Source organism: Dermacentor variabilis, chromosome 7, assembly GCF_050947875.1.
Source record: "Dermacentor variabilis isolate Ectoservices chromosome 7, ASM5094787v1, whole genome shotgun sequence".
In the NCBI taxonomy this organism is placed as follows: Eukaryota; Metazoa; Arthropoda; class Arachnida; order Ixodida; family Ixodidae; genus Dermacentor; species Dermacentor variabilis.
Window position 1 is genome coordinate 159,280,671 of NC_134574.1, and position 25,023 is coordinate 159,305,693.

At 44.4% G+C, this 25,023-nt stretch overlaps 2 protein-coding genes across 2 annotated transcripts; one reads left to right on the forward strand and one right to left on the reverse strand.

Moving 5' to 3' along the window:
* The first annotated feature begins 355 nt into the window (after positions 1-355).
* CysRS-m (cysteine--tRNA ligase-like protein, mitochondrial) lies at positions 356-2,194 on the forward strand. The gene has a single exon (XM_075699858.1). It carries the CDS (start codon positions 482-484, stop codon positions 2,192-2,194), a length of 1,713 nt encoding a protein of 570 aa, XP_075555973.1. The 5' UTR covers positions 356-481.
* Positions 2,192-23,783, reverse strand: LOC142588280 (U5 small nuclear ribonucleoprotein 40 kDa protein-like). The gene is made up of 9 exons (XM_075699859.1): positions 23,512-23,783; positions 22,429-22,558; positions 22,262-22,355; positions 21,174-21,339; positions 18,685-18,807; positions 11,075-11,195; positions 5,908-5,990; positions 4,646-4,811; positions 2,192-2,275 (listed from the first exon to the last, which is right to left on the reverse strand). Exons 1-9 carry the CDS (start codon positions 23,629-23,631, stop codon positions 2,223-2,225), a joined length of 1,056 nt encoding a protein of 351 aa, XP_075555974.1. The 5' UTR covers positions 23,632-23,783; the 3' UTR covers positions 2,192-2,222.
* Between the last annotated feature and the right edge of the window lie 1,240 nt (positions 23,784-25,023).

Genomic DNA, 25,023 nt, shown 5'->3' on the forward strand with positions numbered 1-25,023 from the left:
ACGCAGTTATTTACCCGCGTTAAGCAACACTTTCGCCTACTCCTGCAAATATAAGAATAATTTCTTGTTGAATTGAGGCAGTTACATTCTCTTTTGATTCACAATTACCTGGTTTTAGTAAAAATGTTCAGGTTCTTCAAATTGGTTTGCTGAAGTTGATATGTTCACTATTGCCCTCTGCAGGAAGGTTACTACTGCGTAGTAAAATATAAAGATATTTTTATCACTTTGTAAGTTACACTTCTTGTATATTACGCATTTTTATTTAATTTTATGAAGTATGCTTACATTTTGGTTTTTTTATGTGTTTATTTTAGTTTTGACATTACATCAGCGTGCAATTACGTCTCTTTTTTTTTTTTATTATATTGCTGGATCGCCGGTGCACTTTCCCTGCACAGCGTGTGAAAGTAAAATCGGTGAAATCACATAACTTCGTCACATGTTGATTAAGTAATCTTACGTTGCTTCTACAGTATCGATGAGCGCAGCTAGAAGATCGGTGCGTTTTCGTAAGCGTGTGGCACCGTTGGGACAAGGCATGGCGCTTGCTTGCAGACGCCTTTTTTGTGGTCACTCGCTCAAGCCCGGTTCATTTGCTTTCTTAATACCGTTCAAGGCCTGCCATGCAACCAATCCAGCTGTGACGGCACCTCGTGTCTGCGACACGGGGATATTGCTTTACGATCCCATTACTCGGGGCAAGAAGCCGTTCGTGCTCGAGTCTGGACGCGTGGTGAAATGGTACTCGTGCGGTCCTACCGTGTACGACTCGACGCACGTAGGGCACGCATGTTCGTACGTCCGCATGGACATCGTGAGACGAATCCTGAGTAGGTTTTGCAATCTGGACGTAGTCTTGCTGATGGGCATCACGGACGTCGACGACAAAATCATCAATCGCGCCCGCGACCTAGGCGTCACGCACGAAGCCCACGCGCGAAAGTACGAACGTGAGTTCTGCGAGGATCTGGAAAACCTGGGCGTTCTGCCTCCCACGCTCTTCATGCGTGTCAGCGAGCACATTGAAGCGGTTGTGGCGTTCTGCTCCGTCCTCAAGGAGAAAGGATTCGCCTACCCTGCACCAGACGGCTCGCTTTACTTCGAGCTGGCGAAATGCCCCGAGTACGCCGTGTTTCGCACGCCGGGAAGCGTCAGCGACGACGCCGAAGCCGCGAAAGCGAGCGGGAAGAAGGACGTCAGGGACTTTGCCCTCTGGAAGGGTGCGAAACCGGGAGAGCCCTGCTGGGAAGCGCCGTGGGGAAGCGGAAGACCCGGCTGGCACGTTGAATGCTCGGCAATGGCTAGCACGATCTTCGGCTCTTCGTTCGACCTTCATACCGGTGGCAGGGACCTTGCGTTCCCGCACCACGAAAACGAGCTCGCGCAGAGCCGCTGCTATCACGGCGTGTCCAAATGGGTGAATCACTGGCTTCACACTGGGCAAGTGCATGTAAGTGGCCCTGACGGCAAGCCAACAAAGATGGCCAAGTCACTGGGCAATGCCATGCCTCTTCGAGAGTTCCTCAAGACCCACTCAGCGAATGTGTTTCGAATGTTCTGCTTGCAGAAGGCGTACAAAGCAGACATACTGCTTACTCCAGATGTGCTTCGAGGTGCTGAGAGCTCCATAAAAGCGTTGAACGATTTTTGCGGCAATGCCAATGCCTACATCCGTGGCCAGGTTCCCACAGCTAGCATAGTGGCAAGCGACTTGTACAGTCTTTTGGAACAAACGAGGTCTGGGCTTGGGGTTGCTTTTGCCGATGACCTGGACTACCCAGCGGCCGTGTCATCTGTGTTACACCTAACCTCATACATCAATACAAGGCTTCAGGCACCATCAAAAAACATAAGTAATTGCAGTCACAATGACGTGGGAAGGGCTGCAGTAGCAGCATGCCTTGAATTCATCACTGACTTCTTCCGTAATCTAGGATTGGAGTTAGCTACTGCTCAGACGCATAGTGTTGCAAGTTCCTCATCAACCTTGGTTCGAGTGCTGGATGATGCAGTGGCGTTTAGGACAGCCGTACGAAACCATGCCTTGGAAATTAAGGACAAGGTGCTCCTGCAAGCTTGTGATGTGCTTAGGGGTCAGCTAGAAAGTGAAGGGGTCAAAATTAAAGATAGGAAAACAAATTCAACATGGGAGTTTGTTAATGAGACAACAATAAAGACTGGAGGCAAATGATGTGGGCTGAACAACTTTATTAATTGGTTCACTTGTCAATCTCTCCAAGGTACACCTGCTTGTCACTTGCAACGGACAGCACTGCAAGAACAAAGATGAAAGGCATGTTATAATCACCATCACCGAGCATGCTATCGCAAATCTTTTGTAACATAAATGAAAAACTAGGCCATTCTTAGATCATATTTTGTTTTCACACTAGCAAGCTGCAAACAAACTCCCTTAAAATTCACACATGCAAAGTTTATTTCAACTTTCTTTTTTTTTGCAATCTTCGTCATGCTTAACTTTTCTTTCACTACCACAGTATATGCTTAGTTAAATTACCTTAGCAACCTTTGCACTTCCCTGGGCACTTTATAACCCTGCTAAGGAAGGAATTTCCTGTATTCATGTTCCGCAATGTGGAGGGCGTGCTTATGCAATTTTACATCTGCACCGACTATTTTGCCAGTATTATGAAAAAGAGAAGGGAGTGTGGTCGTCGCAGTAGTTTCTTGTCGGGTGCATTGATTTTATGGCAATATGAAGCACTTTTGCCTTGTAAATGCAAGCTCTTACTTCCAGTTGTGCATTGCGTGTTCCACTCCATTCGTAAAGCACAGCACATGGCCAATGGCTTGTTGGTAGGCATGCCTGGCTCTTCGACACATGTTGAGTGCCTAAAAATGCTCTAAATCGCTGCTGGTAACTTAGCGAGAAAGTGGATAAATTTAACAAGTTTTTAGTCAATCTAACAAAAACTTACCCACTAAACTTAGCCATTAGCCAGCAAATTGCCCTGGTAAAATTTTCCTATGTGCATTTGCTAAGTGCCTTGCTCTCATTTCGTCCCAAGCAGGATGCATTCACTTCCATTTATCGCAACTTCAAACATACTGAAGATCTTATTGGTGAGTAGTGTGAGTGGCATCAAAGCAGCTTTTATAGGCAAGACACAATCTTTAGATCTGATACCGTTCTAGAAAACTGGGGATTGTTTTCCCCTTTAAACATTTCGACTACTGACTTGCTGCAACAGCAGGTAATTTAAAGGTACAATTAAAAAAATAATAATGAGGAAGACGTCAAGGAACAACATAAATGCAAGAAAGACTCTTCCAAGCAAGTATTTAAAGTCACTGCTTAGCAAGTTCTTGCTAGCCGTGGAGTGTTCTGGGTTGTGACCTCACAACCTTGTCAAAAATGAGGTTACCAACACTGGTCTAAATCTTCCCATTGCAGCGATACCAGAGAAATGATATTATGGCTTCTGCACCAACAACAGTAACCACCAGTAGGTGTTCCGGGAAGACCTAGGACATCAACCTAATGCTTTATAAACCCAGTACATGCTACTACATTTAAAAATGGTCATGTTATTTTGGTGACTCTTTCTCATATGACAACTACACCATAAACAAAACATCTTTTGTGCAGACATTACGTCTTGTAAAACAGGTGGAACCATTCTTTGCTATTGGAATGGCTAGCTTATACCTATGCATTTGGTGAATGGAAATTTCTTCACCACCCAATTGACACTGATACTCTCTCCTTTACACTCTCCTTTAGCTTGCACTCTACTGAGAATGAAGCACCATGCAAGGGCTCACTGTCAACTAAAATTTATTATCTAATCGATTGCCAGTCTCTTGAACAGTGCTTTAGGAATTAATTGATTTGGCTGCATTTCGTGAATACTACTTCCCTACCTGTCCCCCAAAAGAAAGAAGTGACACATTCTTCCTGTCATATTTTTAAACACGCTTAGAACCTACACCTAAACTTAATATTCGCCAAAGGATTAGTCAAACCTTGATATAATGGTCATGGATATAGTAAATGTAAAACAAAGTAAATCTAAAATTTCGTTGGCCACGCTTTATTTGAATGATTATTCCACCACTAATAATGAAACCAAAATACAAGATCAGAACCATAGCAAAGCGAATTTATGTCTGCTCGGTAGACCAAAGTATACATATTCTAATAGCAATATTGTCAAATACTCGACAAGAACAACTTGAAACAGCACATGCTGGACATGGATGTACATGTTGACAAATGACCTGGCTAAGTTAGCTTGCAGCCAGCATACCAATATGCCAATCCAGTATGATTTCACCAGTTGCGGATTGATCGTACAAAAAAAAAAGGAGGTTTATAGCTTAGTGTTGTCCACACGTCTTGCATTGATACATAAAGCCACCAACCGATGGGCCATAAAAATTGACAGACGACCTTTTTCCTGCCTGTTGGAGGCGTTACATATGGTTGCATTTCTTGCGCATAAATATGATCATGAACTCCTTTTCCTGTTGATATTAATGTGCATCTTTATAACGAATATTCGAAATAACAATTTTGGTATCCGATACGATTTTGCTATAGAAGTCAAGTTTGACTGTATCAGGCAAATATGATTTTCACAGAGTGCTGCCAAATGCAGCACTCGGAGAGGCCACTAACCAATTGGCTCTTTGGGATGAAATTGAATGTCATTGACTGAGCCATTGTGACCGGGCAGCTTGTAAAGCAGACGACGGCTCGTGGTGTCCCAGATGTGCACGTAGCGGTCAGCCGAGCCAGCCGTAACTTTGCTGCCATCTGGAGACCAGGAACACCGCAGAAGGTTCTGTAAAAATGTATTACACATTAGGGAAACAACAATAATTTCATGCTTGCTATTTTACTGGATCAATTTGCGAGTTTGGGTGTATATCTTGTGTCGGCTGTCATAAAATGCAACCACAGACAGCTGTGGCCTAAATGCAGGTTTTACTGCAGCAATTAACTCTATTTACAAGGGTGGAGAGGCGCGCCGACAATTGGGATAGGGCCGCAACTCTTCTCACAGCAATTAGGCCTGCGAGAAAATATTAGAAGTAACGTTTCACTCATTCTCATCACATTAGACTCAAGTCTATTTGCCTCACATCATCTAGTTACAGCTGTCCAAGTTATTAATAATCACAAGGAAGCATCGATGGACACGACAGTCAGTGCTGCATCACGGAGCACTAAGCGTCCTCCTGTATGAACACCATCTGCTAGGCTATCCCATTCAACTCGACATAGCCCCTGATGCTTATCCACTTCCAAAGCACACAGAAACACACACATGTGCTTTTGAACGAAAGCCACATAAATCTCATTTGCTGTGTCTGACCATTGTCTCTCGTGGCTATTGTGTGCACACAATGATTACAATAAGCACCTGCAAGCTATAGAAGAGCTATTAAAGAGCAGGGGCTATGGTGGCCTGAAAGGAATAGCCTAACAGACAATATTCAAACAGAAAGATCATAGTTCATAGAACATGATAGTTGCTCTGTGCACACGCATGTATCCTCTCAACTTTTGCAGATGCATTCCGTAACACTGCACTCACTGTCAAGTTGGTCAGTGCTCTCATCAAAAGTTTGGAGAGCCTGTACTTTGAAGAAGCAATAATTAAACATCAGATTTCCACTGTGATGCTTGATGGATGACGCACCTGATATATTTCTATCCAAAATACTTTTGTTCAAGTTCTGAAGTTCAACGACTAAGCTGAAGCACTCACAAAAATTTCAGCCATACATTTCTTGTGAGCTCAGCTGCATTAGCAGTACATATCAGCAACAGCTGTTTGACCTACTTGACTGTGGAAAGAGCCCCTGTTTTCTGCCTTGTGTACATAGGCGTGCTCTGCCACAGATGAACACACATAAGTAGGCGGAAAAATTTACCTTTTCAAAATTGTGCATATGTCCTTGAAGGATCTTGACACATCGCTCTTGTGGGGCAAAAGGACGAACATCCCAAATCCGTACTGCAAAAAAAAAGATATCGGGAAGATTGGTGAATGGGGCAAGTTGGTCGGTCTCGTGATGTAAACGGTGTAAAAATCAACTAAGGGCATAAGATGAGAGAAAAGTGGATGCATATGCCTTTTCATCTTTCTATCCTTTTAATCTATCACCCCCTCTTTACAATCAACAACTGCTAAGAACATGTACACACTAGCATCTGTGACACTACTTGTTCGCTGCTCCACATCTGAATCACTAACTGGATTGACATTCTTTTCCTTCAGAAGTTAGATGACACATTACTGTTTTACAAACGAGAGCTGCAACTGCTGTGTGTGCACCTAATGCACTGTTCCAAATGGTGAATACTAAAGAATGATAATGAAGTATTGTTTGAGAAGTTTATAGCTCCTGTTCGTGCATATTCTACAAATCGTTTGCATTGGTGTCATCATAGTTGCCATGTTGGTGTAGCAGGACAGTGAGAAGCTGCGTAAACAACAAGAAATGCAAGAGCATGACAGGATGCATTCCTAGTGAGGCAACTAAAATTCATGGGGATTCTACCATGGTTCTGGCAAATGCCAGCAGCGTTCTGGCCATGTCTCTGTCACAAGGAAAGCATGTCACCTGCAGCAGTGAATATGCTACACTGATGTCACTGTGGCCACCATGCCGGCGAACTAGCATGGTGAGAAGCTGCCTGCATGACGTCACATGAAAACCATATACAGGTGCAAATACTCGCCAGCCTTCAACAAACCTTGCACAATCTAATTAAAACACACAAATTAATGAATTGTGTTATTGAATATAGACATTAAAAAGGGCTCACGGCACCATTTCGCGGCTACCCAAAGGTCTCGAAGATGAGTCAAGAAAGGTCTCAAACTGAAAATGCTAGCTCTCTAAACAATGCACTTGTTCTGCTGGGAGAAAGAAATGCATTTGGTGTGATCTTCCTAAAGCCTGGCATACGCACACATATGGGCATTTTGGCGGGCCAGATGCTTCACGCCTTTCAGTGCACAGAAAACAGTCATGAAGATGAACAGATACATGCTGGTTTCAAGAGGCAGCAATCCATCACTTCCTTTGCAGAGCTAGCTTCTGTATAACCATTTGAGAAGGTTGCACTGATTAACATTTCAAGATGAGTGTGGAATTCGCATGGTATCCTGCCACACACAAAATTTCCGTGGAACAATACAGCTTATAGTTCAAAGTTCAGCCACATGTTGCCCTTTCAACATTTAAATGGCGAGGTTGAAGTCTATCGCTTGTCCTCAGGCGGTGCCGTGCGCTTCACAGTTGTAGTGCCACATAATCAAGTGACCATAAAACACTCATATAATCATAGCATTCCATCACTACTGTATTTCAAAAGAAGCAGGGGCTTTTATCTAAACACATGGGAATAGAGAAATTGTTTTTCTCACCAATCGCTGCACCAAATTTAATGCGGTTTGCTGCATATAAAAGAAAAAATTAAAACCTAGTGGCTGTTGCAAGTGCAGTCATTATATAGGTTGTCAATGTTTTTATAGAAAATGTCTAAAATTTCAAAATATGAAACTATGAAGTTTACAACTCTGTAACTCAGTAATGAAAAACAATATCACAATACTTTAAAAAGGCACCAAAGGCAAATATTAAGTCAAGCTAAAGTTGATAGACTAGTGCTTGATTGGATTGGATTGGAGAAACTTTAATTATGCCTGCAGTTGGGCGCTCGCGCGCCCCGACGAGGGCCTACGTCATCCTCGAAGGTGCCGTTACTCGGCGCGGGTCTCCGCTCGCCGTTGCCGGCTCGCTGGGTCCGTGCCTTTCGAGCGCCTCGAGGACCTGCTGGACGGCCCAGAGCTGATCGTCTCGGTCGTAGCTCTTCGCGGCTGCCTCGAGCCGCGGTGGGAGTGCTCTTGAGTTAGCGTCTTCTGGATATTTAATGCAGTCTCACAAGATGTGCGTGTAGTCTGCGGTCCCCCTCCGGCAGACTCTGCACATATCTGTCGGATATGTCTCGGGGTACATGCGATTTAACAGTTTCGGGCTCGGTAGCGATCCGGTCTGGAGCTGTCTCAGTACTACCGCCTCCGCTCGACTCAGTCTCGGGTGCGGGGGTGGAAGAGTCCTGCGAGCCAAGCGGTAGGCCTTCGTGATTTCATTGTAATCCGTCATGCGGTCCTTGGTTCCGAACCATGTCGGACGGTCTGTCGCCGGGGCGCGGTTGGTTAGCGCTCGCGCCGCGGCGTGTGCCGTCTCGTTATGGTTCTCATTGCGTTCCGACGCGTCGCCCGCGTGCGCCGGGAACCACTTGAGTCGTACTTTTCGTTCGTCTAGTTTTACCGCTCGCAGTACGCGCTCAGCCTCCCTGCAGATTCGCCCTTTGGCGAAGTTTCGCACCGCCTGTCTTGAGTCACTCAGCACCGTGTGGCAGTCTGCGTCGGCGATGGCCAGGGCGATGGCTACCTCCTCCGCTTGCTCCGCTTCGGTGCTTCTCACGCTCGCTGCCGTCCTCGTGGCGCCGGTTGACGCCTCTATGACGACCGCTGCGAAGGCGTTCCGTTGGTATTCGGCCGCGTCCACGTACCGCGCGTGTTCGTCGTTGGCATGCTGGTCGATGAGAGCCTTGGCCCTCGCCGCTCTTCTTCCCTTGTTGAACTCGGGATTCATGTTCCTCGGTATGGGGTCGATTGTGGTCTGGCGTCGGACCTCTTCGGGGACGGGGAGCTTCATCTCCACCTTGTTCGAGCGTCTTATTCCCAGATCGTCCAGTATCTTCCTCCCGGCTTTGGTCATGGACAGCCGCTCCAGTTGAGAGGTCCGTTGCGCTTCGGCTATTTCGTCGAGCGTATTGTGTAGCCCGAGTTGTAACAAGCGGGCCGTGCTTGTGGACTCGAACAGGCCCAGCGCTGTCTTGTACGCTCTTCTGATGAGCACGTTGATTTTGTTTCGTTCGTGTTGCAGCCATCTGTGGTAAGCTGCAACGTACGCAACGTGGCCGATGATGAAAGATTGGACGAGCCTAATTAGGCTCTCCTCTCTCATGCCAGCCTTTCTGGAAGTGACTCGTTTGAGGAGTCGAATCGCGTTGACTGTTTTTGCCTTGAGACGGGTGATGGTTTCGCCGTTCCTTCCGTGCTTTTCGATGACCATGCCTAGGATCCTAATTTTGCCGACCTCGGGGATTACGTTGCCGGATTTGGTCACGATTCTGATTTTTTCGTTTTCGCGTTGTCTAGTCTTGCCTCTGCTGTATTTGGTAGGTGGGAGTATGAGAAGCTCCGATTTGCTCGGCGAACATCTCAGTCCAGTGCCTTCCAGCTGGTCTTCTATTGCGTCGACGGCGGCTTGCAGCACGCCATCGATGTGGGCGTCGCTGCCACCGGTCACCCATATCGTGATATCGTCCGCGTAGATGGTGTGCCTGACGTCTTCGATGCACCCGAGCTTTTCGGCCACTCCGATCATTACCAGGTTGAACAGCATTGGCGAAATGACCGATCCCTGTGGTGTTCCGGTGCTCCCGAGCTTCTTCTCTTGCGTCTGTAGGTCGCCTGCTCGTAGCTCGACAGTCCTGTCCGTGCTTGAGAATCTCTAAGGCGCCAATATTATCGAGAGCAGAGCCTTATCAATATTATCGAGAATGGAGAAACTGAGGTCAATGCAGGCCACGATTAGAGACTCCCCCCGGGACATTCAAGTACTTACCCAATGACGAAAGCATTCCTCAGTTAAATCCGGCCACTACACTAGTACTCAACCACTTGTTGCAAAAAACATCCTTCTACTGTATTATAAGACGAAATAAAATACTGCTTGTCCAGTTCGATTTTACTTTCAGAAAAAGGAACTCACTGAAATGACCCTGACAACGACGCAGGCAAAAGAAAGGTTTTGTTTTCGCTTGACTCCGCGGCAGCCACGCTTTAGCGTTTCAGTAGTTATCGCGTAGTGTTGCGTTGGTTTTGTTGGCTCACGAGACTTGTACAAGCTGCAAGTAGCGAAGAATTCAACTTCTATGTGATGACGCGGGATGCCCGAATGGTCTACACTACTTGAGCAAAAAGCAACTGCAGCGGCGAATCCGCCGCCCTCTCTTGGCTCGGTATCACCATCTGTCGGGCGCCGTTTTACTCACCGGTGGCAGCAAAGGGGGGCAATAGCGTGTGCAATGTCACCACTCCCCCGGTTCAGTAGCGGGAGATTTGAATTTCGAAGAAAGTTTTCGGACCCTTTGGATGCAATTTTCTTGTAAACCAAGTCTTTTCTTGGCACGAAACAAGTGTTGCGAGGTTTCTGGAATGGTATTTAAGCAGTCCACATCGACTTCGTATTTGCCTTTAGTGTCCCTTTAAACAGCACCTAATATTAATCTAAAACAAATAAAATATACATATTATACAATTCTTTGAAGTATACCAACAATTTATGAGTAGGATTGTTGCAATACCCTCATAAACATTGTCACAACTGCAAGGAAGCTGAAAATTAATATATCAAAATTTTCTGCTTTATATTCACTAATGGATGCAGTTTGCAGAACTGTGACATCTGTTTTTGGTGCAGAGGTGTGAATTTGTAAACTTTGGGCTTCAATTTTTTTAAATCTTACCAAGTTTCAGAAATTTTCATTTAAAAAAATAAAGAATTTTGCTTCTGCAGTTGCCATAATTTAACATTTCTTTAAATTACAACAAATTTCATTCAGCTCAGTCCAATGGTTATCTCATAAAATTATTTCTGCGTTTTACATTATTTGAATAGGCACTATCGGAGTCGGGTCTCAAGCTAAAGATTCTTCTTACGTACTAAACAGCACCATAACTTAGTCGCAGCACTGAATTTTTTTTCATCAGTACCATGAATGACAACTACGCATTTTGAAAATGAATAAGCATAAGAGGGAGCAAATAATACAAGACTAAAATGAGACAGATAGCAATAACTCCCCTCTTGTCATGAGGAATTGCTGTAGTTTCGTATTCAAGCTGCTTCTAGCTTGCAGATTGAACATTTTTAAATGCTACTGCACATAGCTAAGCAACTTCAATGCAGCCACTGATTCTCAGGGTACGCTTGCCACCACTTGTGCAATACTAACATGTGTTGTCCATCGAGTTGGAAAGAAGGTAGGAGCCGTCAGGGCTGAGGCAGAGGCCAGTGATGGTGTCAAGGTGGCCCACCATCTTGTACAGCACAGCATTCTTCCTCATGTCCCACACCTGAAAAAGATGAACATTGAGAAATTATGATCTCAAATACATAAGTAAATAAATAAATGAGTGGGAATGCAGGCACTACTGTCGCATTTAACGCCAAGAACAAGCAGCAGTTCTCTGGAGCTGCAAATAACAGCATGACAGCAGCACTAGCAACCACTGCAACCTTTGGCCGTGTCTGTACGCTTTGTGATGTGATTCTGAAACCAGTACAGTTTGCACTCACTTGTGATCTTACATTATATTTACCGAGTGCTTTGAGAGTTCAGTGTCTAACAGACATGGCAAGTAGTATAAGCTGAACCTTAGTTTAACAAAGTTTCCTCCGGCACAGAAATGCCTCACAATCCTGGGACACCAAAACTGCAATATGAACATGAAGCACACCATAGTGGGGGACCCTGAATTAATTCTGACCACCTGAGGCTGGTTCTTTAATGTGCACCTAAATATAAGTACACGAGTGCTTTTGCATTTCGATCCCACCGAAACACAGTCACCACCACCTCGAGCTCAGCAGCGCAAAGGCACAGCTACTAAGCTAATGCAGTGGGTAGAAAAACACATTCTTTATGCCTGATATTCATTATAAACATATACATTCCTTACATGTTGATATCAGCAAGAATAATTTAGGTTTACATCGCTATACAGTCGACTTCTGTTAATTCGACCCTGACAGAACTGATAAAGTTTATCAAATTAAACAAGATGCAGAAAAAAAAACAACAAAACACACTGCTGTTGTGCCGCACTACATGCCTATCATTGAGGCAATGGACGCTCTCCCCTTCCCCCCTCCCCCTCGTTATTCTGAAGTGGTTGCCCTTGTGACAACCTACAAAGTTCCTCGAAACTGCTAGCCCCTTTCTGTGGATCGAACTGAGAAGTTCGGGGGCACAGAGCACATCGACAAATCCACTGACAGCCTTCAGAATTCCACAGAACTTCCCTTGCCAAGGAGACCACTGGTATGCAGCTTGGACTTCTCCCGCAACGGAAGAGGAAAACGACGCGGTCGACATCAGCGCCGATCTTACCTCGTTCCTGCCAAAGGGATGTAAGGCAGAACTGGCCCACTGTTAAAGAGAGAGTCGCCACCAGCCACCAGTCGGTCTGATGCGCTCCTCAGCATTGCTACTTGTATGTTATTACTTGTTATATGTACATATTGTATAAAGCTTTTCGTCTCCTATTCGTCTGCTCCAAGACTCCGTCTCTCGTCCCCATCCCTGAGTCACAATAATGGACGGCAGCTATGGGATTTGCAAACCAGTATCTCAACAGCAGATGGCAGGCTGTGAGATATGAGGCCCAGACACACCTGCTACATCGCTTGATAGCTGCTATGAGAACGAACCGCATCAACCACTTTGGCTGGGTGAGTGCCTGATGTTTGCTTTTATGCCGCCAGACCTCTCTAGCACAGGCAGATGTTATAAGATTGTTTTGTTGTTGTTTTTTGGTAGACTATGAATTAAGAATTTACCTTCTTTAAACGGTGGATTTTGTTTTGAAGTAAGGTAACTTTAGTGGGCCAGCAACACGAAGAACAAAACTGCGATGGAGGAATTCCAAGTTCAAGACCTCATTCAAATTTGTGAGGAGTTGGGCACTTCCAGCAGCTCCGAAAAAGCAAAAGCGATTCTCGACGTGATGCAGGCAGAGGACATGATGGTGAAGGAAGTTGACGAGGCTTGGGAGATTACTTGGGAAATGAGGAATGCAAGAGATGTGAGCTAGAGGGAAAGGAGCACAAAAGTCCTGATCAAAAGGCATGGCGAGAGAGCAGCCTAGAAATTCAACGATAAATATGGCGCAAAGTGTTCTACCACCTCCACAAGTTCAAGGCATGCGCGAGTCCGGCTACTTTTCTTGTGGAGTTTAAAGAAGTTTGCGAGGAAGAAGGTGTCAACGGGGACCTCTGGTCCGAGCGGTTGATCTTGTTGCTCCCTTGTAATTTCGTGTGTGTTTTGGAACACTTGCTTGATGAGGAGAATTGCTACTACGATGAGGCAAAAATGGCTTTGTAGAGGCATTTTGATGCTGTAAGTCAGGCCAACTGTGAAGGTCGAGATGATAGCGACAAGGCCGAGCCTGTTGAGGAAAGATCGCAGGGTGAGCCGGCTAGGTCAGATGGCGTCGGATGAAGTCATGTTCTGTCAGACACAGACATCTAGAGATGACCATGAGCATGGCTTGGTTTTGCGGCCCGAAGTGGTATCGTCTCGTCTCGAGCGCGTCTGAAATGGTTGAGATTGTTTTAGGCTGTTAGTCTGTTCTGTTAGCAATAAACAGAAATTTTGTTTGTCTGTTGTTAATTTTCTACTAAAACCTGATTGTGAATGCTCGAGTAAAGAAAGCGTCAGTGTTTCCGTTTGTTTGTTGTACATACACATATGTAGGCCAAGAAGAGCCTAAATGCTTCATTTTGATTGTGGCTTGATTTATGTATTATATGCTTTAGTCGTGTTGGTGTATAATTTTGATTCACCATTATTTTTAAGTTGTTCCCATGACTTTGAGTATACTGTTTCTTAGTTTGGTAGGACCGCTTCTGGGTTTTAAAAATGCGATACTCGTTCTGCCGAGTGCAATTAGATGGCACTAAATGGAGGATTGTTTTGGTTGGCGGTTACAGTTGTCAGATGTCATTGTGTACTTTTGCGAACCGGAGCCCAAAGGCACAGATTAGCAGTGCTCAGCCTCTGCATCATGGCTTTTGGGGACAAAATTAGGTAATCTACGGAAACCTTGGTCTTTAAGAACATGTCCGCATTACGGTCGAGAATCGTTTACGAGACAATTCTATCTGATTCACTCTGTCAGTGGTTGAGAACTAAGGAAAGGTCCATATCTCAAACTTTCTCTTCGATACACGTCTCGTGCTGTTCGGATATTTTTTTGTTTTGTTTTTTAGCATAGCCAGATGTCAGAAAGTGCTTTGTTTATCGATTTTGGTCTGGCAGTTTGAAGCACATTCGGAGGGTGCTTGCTTTGGCCGGAGCGGTCTGGCGTTGTTGATTCTCAGTCGTTCCAAAGGACTTTCTCAGAGCTGAGCAGCAGGGAAGACCACCGGCAGAAAAAAGCGGCAAAGCCTATCCCTCCAATTAATCAATGACGTCGCTGAACTAGCACATCCAATCGTCCGAGCTGCGTTGGACAGATTAATTTCTTGATGCATTGTCTGGCAGTGGAGGGAGTGCTGCTGTGTCATATTGCGTGCCTATAATCGAGACAACGGCACTACACACCCCGTTCTTCTGAAGTGGTTGCCCTTGTCACAACCTGCAAAGCTCCTAGAAACTGCCAGCCTTTTTTCCGTGGGTCGAACTGATGAGTTCCGAGGCACAGAGTACCTCGACGACTCTACTGACAGCCTTCAGAATTCCGCAGAACTGCTGACCCCTTGCCGTGGAAACTGGTGGTATGCAGCATGGACTTCTGCCGTGACGGAAGAGGAAAACGGCATGGTCGACATCAGCACCGGTCCTGACTTGTTCCTGCCAAAGGGATTTAAAGCAAAACTGGCCGACTGTTAGTGAGAGAGTTGGCACCAGCCATCTCGTCAGTCTAGTGTGCTCCTCATTACCGCTACTTGTATATTATTACCTGCAATATGTACATATTGTATAAAGCTTTTTGTCTCCTATTCGTCTGCTCCAAGACATTGTCTCTCATCCCCGTCCCCGGGTCGCAGTACCGCGCATTCATTTGGCATTATTTGCCCAAGCCTAACACGCCCTTGAATCCCAAGCACGCCCATTTTCCATGTGTCCAAAGCAGAAAAATAATGTATAAATGGTGTTAAAGCTACTAAATAAAGTAGAAATCTAATGCGCACTCTATTTTGTAGCCAGAAAAATGGGCCAGGGTCTAATATGTTTTGCACAACGGCAGCCAGTTTGCTAAAGTCACCTTCGTTGCAGTAAAACATACAAACGCCGCCAAGGTGGTTGATTGCATTGTGCTGGCAATACTCCACCTAATTTTCTTGCAAGAAGAGATGGGCATTATAATGGGGGAACACCATAATCAGACATCATGAACTACAGTTATTGCTTGAAAATCTTCCAAGGGCAGGCCAAAAATAGGCGTTTTCGACGGGAATTGATGCGTGTTCAACACATTCACTCTTCCCAAAGCTCCGTCGAGACAGACACTGCCATTAAAGGGGTCGCTACTGGGGTCACCATAGAGTCAGGCACATGCGTGCTGATAGGTCAAGTTAAAATGATTTGGCGAAGGCCAATTTTGGGATCGAAATAACGAAACTTTGCGCCTATAGAATTGCATGGGTGTCGACTCGAACCTTGGGTCGGGATCAAAATAACAAAAAAATTGAATAATCAGGAATCAAATTATCAGAAGTCTATTGGATCTGATGTTTAATTATATATGTGTTCGTTATATCGAGGTTTGAGTTAGAGCAATTGCCAGCACTACTTGCAGCTAGGCCCACATACAGCTTGCCACATTCTCCTCCTCCAAAAGGAGCACATACAAACAGTAACAGTTGTTCTGCCCACCATCTTTTCACACTAGTCTTTTCATGGTACAATTGTTTGTTTTTCTATGTGCACCATCTAGCTTAAGATTAAGCTTTGCTAAATAGGTCAGAGATTGGTGCAATGACATAGCCTTGACATTGGCGCAAATAAGAATGAATGAAGAAAAAAAAGCGGACACGAACTTAGCACCGCCATCATATGTGAAAGAATACTTTGAATGTGGTTGACTGTGATAGCTGCGTGTTGACTCGATAGCTGTGCACGCTATGCGTCAGGGGCGAACTTTCACAGTCCCACTTATCAAAGTGATGTTTCTATCTCTCATACCTATTTTGCAATTTCCTGCACACTGCGACACAATCGTGTAGGCTCAACACACCTAGAGTTTTCGGTTAGATGCCTCCAAAGTAGATGAAGTCCACATATAACGTTATAAATGTTGCATGAATGACTGTGGGATTGAAACTGTTTTCCAGCATGGCAGCCCAATGCTTTAACCATTAGGTGATGATCGCACACATGGTTCTTTTGTGCCAAAGTCGCTCTTTGAAACGTCTGGTGCATGCGTCACGTGTCAATTTCTCATCACACTCTTCCCTAATGACAGCTAGCACTTTGAGACGCTGTTAAATTGCACTGCCTCTGAGATTGGCCCTTATGTTTTGTCAGACAGATAGGTGCCTACAAAGTGGGTGCAGTCCGCCTATAATGCTACCACACTTAAAAATGAGAAGAAACAGAAGACAACTTCTGTCTCCTGTCTCTTTTTGTTTTTTCAATTTTCTTTCGCTCGTTCTGAGTTGTGCTAAACTCACCCAAGCTGCCACCCTTGTGGTGCAAGGAGCACCAGTGTAGAGTTTGCCAGTCTGTCTAGTATGATGCTGATTATCATGACAACATGAATCCATTGGTGCACAAGATATATTTATGTGTACTGCTGCAGGGTTCTTATTGAAACTGATATTGCATGAAACACGGCAAATCTTGCTGCATGCACTATTTTAGTAAACACAACTGGGAAAGTTGCTGTGGCGATATGATGAAACAGCGCAAAAGACAAACAAGAAGGGGAGGAAACTAGCTAGATACCATGAGACCAGCACTCCATCTTATCATTTGCTCCCTTCATGACTGTCTTTTGTGCTGTTTTATCGTTGTGGTAGTACTAGTTATACTGCTACCACAAGCACTAAGCTGGCACTGCTTTGCACTTTAGATGAAAACGTGCATATTTTTCACTGAAGGCAAAGAAGGAATGCTGCTATGGAAAAAGAACCAGAAATGCCTTTTACCAACCATGCAAAGATGAGAGGAAGAGTGCATGCATTCATTATGCCAATGAGATACAGTAGCGAACAACAAAAATAACTAACTTTTTTTTCAGAGCTTTAAAAATAAGACCTGGCAAAATGCCTGTTAAATTCCTTAATATGCAGAACCAGTCAATGGGTAATGCTTTTCTTCCACAAGAGGATCTTTGCCACTTACTGTCACTTTTTTGCTTTTGGTCATTGTCCATTCTTACATTTTCTAACCGGCTTGGACACTGTCATTGCTGAGATCAGCCTCTCAGAAAACGGCGTCCAAGGAGCATCGGAGCCAATTAGGAAAGGCAAAAAGAAGGAATAGTGAAATAGCTGTTGCTTTAGAAATAGATCATTAGGAAATACAACACCGGGTTCCTTCTTCAGAGCAGCTTCCCTGTCTTTGGAGACAAGCTGTTTCAAAAGTACTTGAAGAAACTTCTTTACTTAAAAGGCATTTGTCACCAGCTATTTTTCGACAAGAAAACAAAGACATGGAACGTGTTATTTGTCCTTTCTCATCTTCGTCTAAAAAGAAGAGGGAGGAACACACATAATAGTTACTGAACCATCACAAGTCTGAGTCATTATTCAGTGTCTGCCATAACTGGGCGTTTGGCAGGCATTCTCAGATCATGAACAGCAGGTTGCCATTATCCCTCAAGAGAAAAGTTTATAACAGCTGTGTCTTACCAGTACTCACGTACGGGGCAGAAACCTGGAGGCTTACGAAAAGGGTCTACTTAAAATTGAGGACGACGCAACGAGCTATGGTAAGAAAATGATAGGTGTAACATTAAGGGATAAGAAAAGAGCAGATTGGGTGAGGGAACAAACACGAGTTAATGATATCTTAGTTGAAATCCAGAAAAAGAAATGGGCATGGGCAGGACACGTAATGAGGAGGGAAGATAACCGATGGTCATTAAGAGTTACGGAATGGATTCCAAGGGAAGGAAATCGTAGCAGAGGGCGGCAGAAAGTTAGGTGGGCGGATGAGATTAAGAAGTTTGCAGGGACAACATGGCCACAATTAGTACATGACCGGGGTTGTTGGAGAAGTATGGGAGAGGCTTTTGCCCTGCAGTGGGCATAACCAGGCTGATGATGATGATGATGATGCCATAACTGGACCACCCCAGTTAGATAACAATGTTTGCCAAACCTATTAATTGAGCTGTCAAACATGGTTAGAAATCAAAACTGGACAGCATAATTTGTTTGAGAAGGCATGACTTTAAATTTATTGGGTTTTGGAGCCTGGACATGTTTGATAGTAAGTATGCCGCCAATACATGTCCACCATGCCGGCGTGTTACACCCTCCCAAATCACACCACAAGAAAAAAAAAATGTATTCATGGCAAACGGCAAAGAAAGACAAGGTACAGAACGGGTACTAATGCGTGCCTTGCACACTGTATCTTTGTCCTCATCTTTTGTTGCACTATGAATTTTAGTTCCTTGCTGTGAACCAATTTGAAAAAAGAGAAAGGCACTAGCCATAAAATACATTAAAAAAATGAGAGCAGTGATATGTGCAGTTTGGGTCCCGGTGCACTTGAGTGCCCTGCCATTTAATGCTGGGATCAAATGCGCGATAACCAAGTAACGTGCGCACTGCACATAATTGCATGCACATCCCGCACAGACGACTGCAGCTCTGTACATTCTTTACCTTGATCTGGTTGTCGATGCCACCAGAGAAGATCTGCTCCGCTGTGTCATTAAAGGAGACTGCTGTGATCTGGTAGCTCTCCTGAAAGCTATGAGCCGGAGTACGCTTCCGTGTGTCCCAGAGCTAGAACAAGAAAAAGACGGCACACATAAAGACACAACTACATATGCGTGGCTATTTATGTATGTTAAGTACATCAAGCCCTTCTTTTCTTTCAGGATATACAAGACTGTTTTTCCCGCTAAGCAGAACAGCTGCATGGTGGCATGGGCAGGCAAAATGGGTAAAGGGGAGACTAAGCCAGGCACGTATGTCACGGCACATATTAGTGGGGCAATAGAGGGGAAAAATTTATTGCTGAACGAAGTATTTTTTTTTTTGCAACTCCGTCAGATTTCGAAATGGAGCATGCCATCGAGCAATAGAATTTCTACCAGTTGAGCAAACTGTTGACGCTACATTTTACACAGACGCTCTCAATTACTCGAAAAAGAAGGTTTTCAACGTCTGCAATGAGATTGCCCCTACCTGGATCCTCCCTCATTAAATGTGCCAAGTCAACACATTGCCGGAAGTGAGAGAGCTTTTACTCAAGCATAACGCGGCAATGCTGATAAAGCCCCCCTACAGTCCTGATCTGGCCCCAGCCGACCTTCTTTTTTTGTTCCCATTAGGCACAGCTTAAAAGGGCATGATTTTGAGGCTGTAAACAAAGTCGAAGCATTCTCTACACAGTCTCTAAAGGAGGCATACCAATCTTGGCAAAAATGCTGGCAAGGGTGTATCAACACTCACTGAGGCTATCTAAAGTTTTTTAAGTTTTTGTATTGGTATGTTCACATAAATTTGTTTCCAGGCAGCAGTCTTATTACTTTCGAAAGGAACCTTGTATGTCATTGTAGTGTGCTAGTCCTTTATTGTATGATGTTAATTTACATATCTAAAGTCAACCCTATTGTTGGAGATATATTTTTAATATTATCATTTTTTTCTTTGTTTCATGCCGAAAACCTTATGTATCCGTGAGTGCCATGACCATGTAATAGACCCCGAGTCTTCGTCAAGCTGCTGCAAATGTTCTTTGCTTAGGTGTCCCTGCAGTTCATCTTGTTCTAGTAAAAAACAAAAATCCCTTGGTTCTGAAATATCGGAACAAGTTTTAGATTTTAAGCATATTTTGCAGTGGCAGTTGCTATGCACTGTACCTATGCTACGTACACTACACACATGCTGCATACACATTTTGATGGCGTTGTTTGTGCCTAATAAAATCTGCCACACGCACTGCTAAGAAAAAAAATATGATGCAAATAATTAAGCACTAGCTGCGGCGCAGGTAAGGTATTTTCACTCCTATCTTTGAACTTTCCAAATTGCTTGGGGTTCTAAAGGTCTTGCTTTCAGTGTAAAAAATGTTTTATGGCGTCCTGATTTAAACTACTACATTCCTCTTCAATACTCAAACTTTCGGCAGCTTTCTAAGGATACAATGGCGCAGCGCCAGCCAAGCAAACCAACGCTGCCAGTGCTTCCATAAGCAAAGTCTGGTTAATGCGATGCAGCGGCAAATGCCCATGCTGCCACTGACTCACTAAGGGAAAGGCGAGGCATGATCACGTCGTGGTGATACTACCTAGATACTGTGAGCACAATCGGCTGTAATCACTGCCCATGATGCAGAGAACTGGGCTTTGCGTGATGTGGCCATACCCTCCTCTCTCAGTATTACCGACCACAAGAACTATGGCCACTTAGCACTAATCAACATAAAAATAAGGGGAGGAAGGGACAAGGTCAGTGCTAACTCTCGACTGTTTATTGTGCACACAGGTACATTGAACGTGTAGTATTCGAAAAGAAAAAACTAACTTCGAATGCGCATTACGAACATGCATTACAGCAACCACATCCTTCTCTTAATATAAAACGATTCTCTAAGGGAAAAAGGGTAATTGACGTGCAGCTGATTCATGACGCCCCATTTTCATGGGGTGCACCATTTCTGTGGTAACATTTGGTTACCAGTATTGTTTTGACAGCGCAGGCTGAAATGTGTGCTGACACGGTGCCTAGCTGGCTCGCTCCAAGTGGCAGAGTCGCAGGTACTTAATTTTCAACCAGCAATGACTTGATGAAGGTGAGAAAAGATAAATGTTGAAACAAAAGATTGATGCAGCCACATTCTGTAAGTGGGGGTCTGTATCAGATGCTAATATAAAGTAGGTACCTTACTGCTGGGCCCTGCCATGCAGCACACTCATATCCTCGCCATGCTTGCATTGAAACCAAAGTGACACAAATTTACTGCAGGATATGCTGGAGTCAGTCACCTCAGCACTTGCAATCAAAGCTAATTCCAACTGCTGCATGTGAGCTGCATGGATCCACAGGAACCAAACATGGCAACTGGACACCATCCGCACCCGACTGGAAAGCTACCAAGGCAGGCAGACTTCCACTTTTTGTGCACACGGATACTCTAACTGTACCTTGAGGGTGCTGTCGTCACTGCCACTGCAGATGAGCTGTGGGCCCCTCCGAGCAGGGTGACAGGCGTTGACGTAGAGGGTGTGACCCCTGAGGCGCTTGATTCTCACGCCAACATGTGTGTCCCATACACCGAGTGTCTTGTCTGTGGATGCTGTGAACAGCAGGCTGCAATGACAAGGAAAGTTAGACATGATTCTATCATGCCACAGAGACATGAGCACCACAATGCAATGTGAAACCTTGAAAATTCTGGCAGCACTCACCTCACTAAGACTGTCAACATTAATGCGGTTACCATTCAAGCAATGTAGTGACACAGTGTATTGCTCAAGACACCTTTAATTATAATCTTCAGTGGTCATGCTGAGATTTCCACTGCTTCGGGTTCATTACCAGTTGCATGGATTCCGCAATTATGCATGACTCTATCAATGTAAAAAGAAGCTTTCGTTGATGTTTGCGAAAATGTTAAATGCAAATGTTATGCAAAACGAAATGCTAATGAGAGAAATATTTGTACAAAATGACAAATATGCAATGTGCTTTTATAAACTTCTCTGTAACCGACTTCTTGAATTTTCTATTGCCAACTTTTTCACTTCCCTGTAGCTCAACGCTCGAGCAGGACAAGAGGCGAGAAGAACCAACCTTGCTCGATGCACACTCAAATCCAAGTTTCTTCAATTCAATTCTTTCTCCACACATGCAATAGCGGTTAGATGGCAGCACACCGAAGTGGGGTTGGTATTCGAAGAACGCTAATCGCATTAAAACACCGAGCGGAAAGCAGACTACACAAAGTGCCATAGCATATATACCACGTTCTGTTTTCTACACATATCTTCCTCGAACCCATAGATGTACCGCGCACATAATCACATTTAAAGTTCGTTTTCATTACCGACTGCACGTTACGAATATTAAAAACTCTTTGTTTTTATTTTTAGTATATCTTATATATGTATGAAAACTCACAGTATTCGAAATGTATGTTACAAGTGTCTTCCATCATGTGTGATGGCACAACAATCTAGATTAAATGCCAGATATAATTTAGCACTGAGGTTAAAAAGCACTGGTCCTTCACCTGCCGTCTGTGGAGAAGTGCATGTCCAATATAGCACCTGTGTGGCCAGTGAGGACGCCAAAGTTCTCGCATTCGCCCAACGTGTTCCAGAAAACTGCGCCAGTGCAAGAAGGAAACAGCATTTCGAAATATGACTCCAGCCTGATCACATGAGCTGTCATACGTACAGATCTGTCTGTCGAAGCCGGATGTCGCCACGTATGTTCCATCTGCATGGAACTTGCCGCAGTAGATTTCACCCTGGTGTCCTGTAAGAAGCATAATGGGCGCCTCCAAACTGGAAGTGCGGTTGATATCCTGCAAAAAGGCAGCAGTCGACGCTAGAACATGAAGCAAAAATAAACTAGAAAATGCCTTAGCGCATCCTCCGAAGCCGCATGATGTCTGACAACTGACTTTGCACCAATGCTATGTTGCATAGTCACATTTCATGCATAAAATATGTTCTTTTTCTCTCTCGCTCTCTCATGCTATGTATTCATGTTCAAACATATGCTAGCACTATTTGTGTATGTTTTACTACGCCATGGAGTAGAGTGCTAACTTTTTTTTATAATGTTTTTCATTTTTTGTGCTCGTATTTAGCTTCGGCTGCCCAGTCCTGCAGTAAAGAAAGCAGATAGGCTTGGGGGGCTCTTACACTAATGTACTGTATCTGTGTGCGTATGTATGTATGATCCAAAGAACCAAAGAAGACGAAGAACTGCTTTTACTGAAGACGGCAGAAGAACAACAATGAAACGTGGTTCTGTTGATATCAGTCTAAGAATGTTGCATGTCTGTATGTAGGTATGAATGTATGTGTATGAGCGCGTACGTTCGTGTATGTATTTATGTATGTATGTATGTGTGTGTGTGTGTGTGTGTATGTATGTATGCATGTATGTACGTATGTATGCATGTATGTATGTGTGTGTGTATGTGTGTATGTATGTATGTATGTATGTATGTATGTATGTATGTATGTATGTATGTATGTATGTATGTATGTATGTATGTATGTATGTATGTACGTATGTATGTATGTACGTACGTACGTACGTACGTACGTACGTACGTACGTATGTATGTATGTATGTATGTATGTATGTATGTATGTATGTATGCACCTATAGCCGGTAGTGGCACTAGTTACTGAACGACAAGCACCAGGTGCGCTTACTCTTTGCATCAGCATCTCAATATATTTGTTTTGACCACGTGCAACACTTTAGAAAAGTAAGCTCGGAGTTCCAAAATCTGTCACTTACAGCCAGCTGCAGTCGCTTGTTGTGATCAGAGGCAGAAACGAGATCATGTCGAGGCTTCTTTACAGGAACCAAGGCTCCTTCAGTCGCCTTCCGCTTTTCCTGGGCCGAGTAATAAGCCATGTCTGCCTATGAGGTAGTCTCACGAACTTGATCCAGTCGTTTTACCATACGTAACTCCTCTATAAAACAGTTATTTGCGAAATCACATTAAAGAACAGTGACACCGGCTACAATCGCGCTCTGTGCTTCAAGCAAGCCGACGACGCGCGACTTTGGATCGCCGTTGGCTATTAGTGGCTAGCTTTAACTGCAGTGATGACGATGATAATGTTGCAGTTTGAGTTATTAGATCAAATATATAAAAGGTAATTTTACTAAATATTAACATTGTCGCATATTTTACTCCCTCATATTGGGAATCATATGAAGATAGAGAGAGCTTCAAATGCGTCCGGTAGTTGTGCTGCGAACGCCATTTGCACGACGTCACGGACCCATCCTCCATGTCACGGATCTGTGTTTTGTCGTCTGCTGCCCGGAATAGTTCAAATTTTCAATTACGGCTAGCATAGCAGAACGATGAGCGCCACGTACGTTGCCCCTTCAGCAAATGTATTCATTCAGCTAGAGTGACAGAAGCTAACTATTCGAAAGAAATTTTGATAATCATCCAAACTGGTGTTTACACACTGGACGTAGTCTGCCTAGACTCCTCGGTGTACAGGGTCCTGCATATTTCGCTTAACGTGTTGGAAAAAATATATTGCGCTTACACCTGCACTGTTCCACGGCCGCTAGATATTTATCCAGCGGCCGTGACTGTTCTTAGCGAAACTTTGTAGAAGCATCGCATTATGGAGGCCACATCGTTCACTGTAACGCTTGTCACAGATAATTGCTTGGTTTTTAAGAAGAACGTGCAAATTCGCCTTCGGTTATGGGGATACGAGCTGCTGCCGCGACGGCACAAGGATAAACTTGTGTCGCCACCTGCCGGCAGCTGCAGAAAGTAGCGTTTCAGGGAAGGCTTCCGCGGGTTCAAGGAGTAGGAAACACGCGGCAACACTGTCCGAAATATGCAGGACCCTGTACATCGTCAAACCCTAAAAAAGGCGGCAGTTTTCAAAAATTTAAATTTTTCAACAAGTACTGCTCTTTTCAACAAAGCAGCGGCACGACGTCGACGGGATGATATCGACGACGGAGGGAGCATAGCGACGAGCCGGTGGCCTTTCTAAGTGATGCTCGTCATTAGAGAATAAAAGTAATCGGAGTGTTCTCTTTTCTTTAATTATTATTATCACTATATCTCACAAAACCTCCCCACGTGGTACGGCAATATATATAGTTTAAATATTTTAGCGTGCGAATGCCAACTCAACGCGCAATTAACCAACTTTTCAGAGAGATGCAGATTCACCTGTTCACGGTACGATTGCCTGCGTCGACGCCGCTGTGAGCCGCCATCTACGGCTGTTTTTTGTGTCTCACGGCCTCCTTACAAGGGAACAT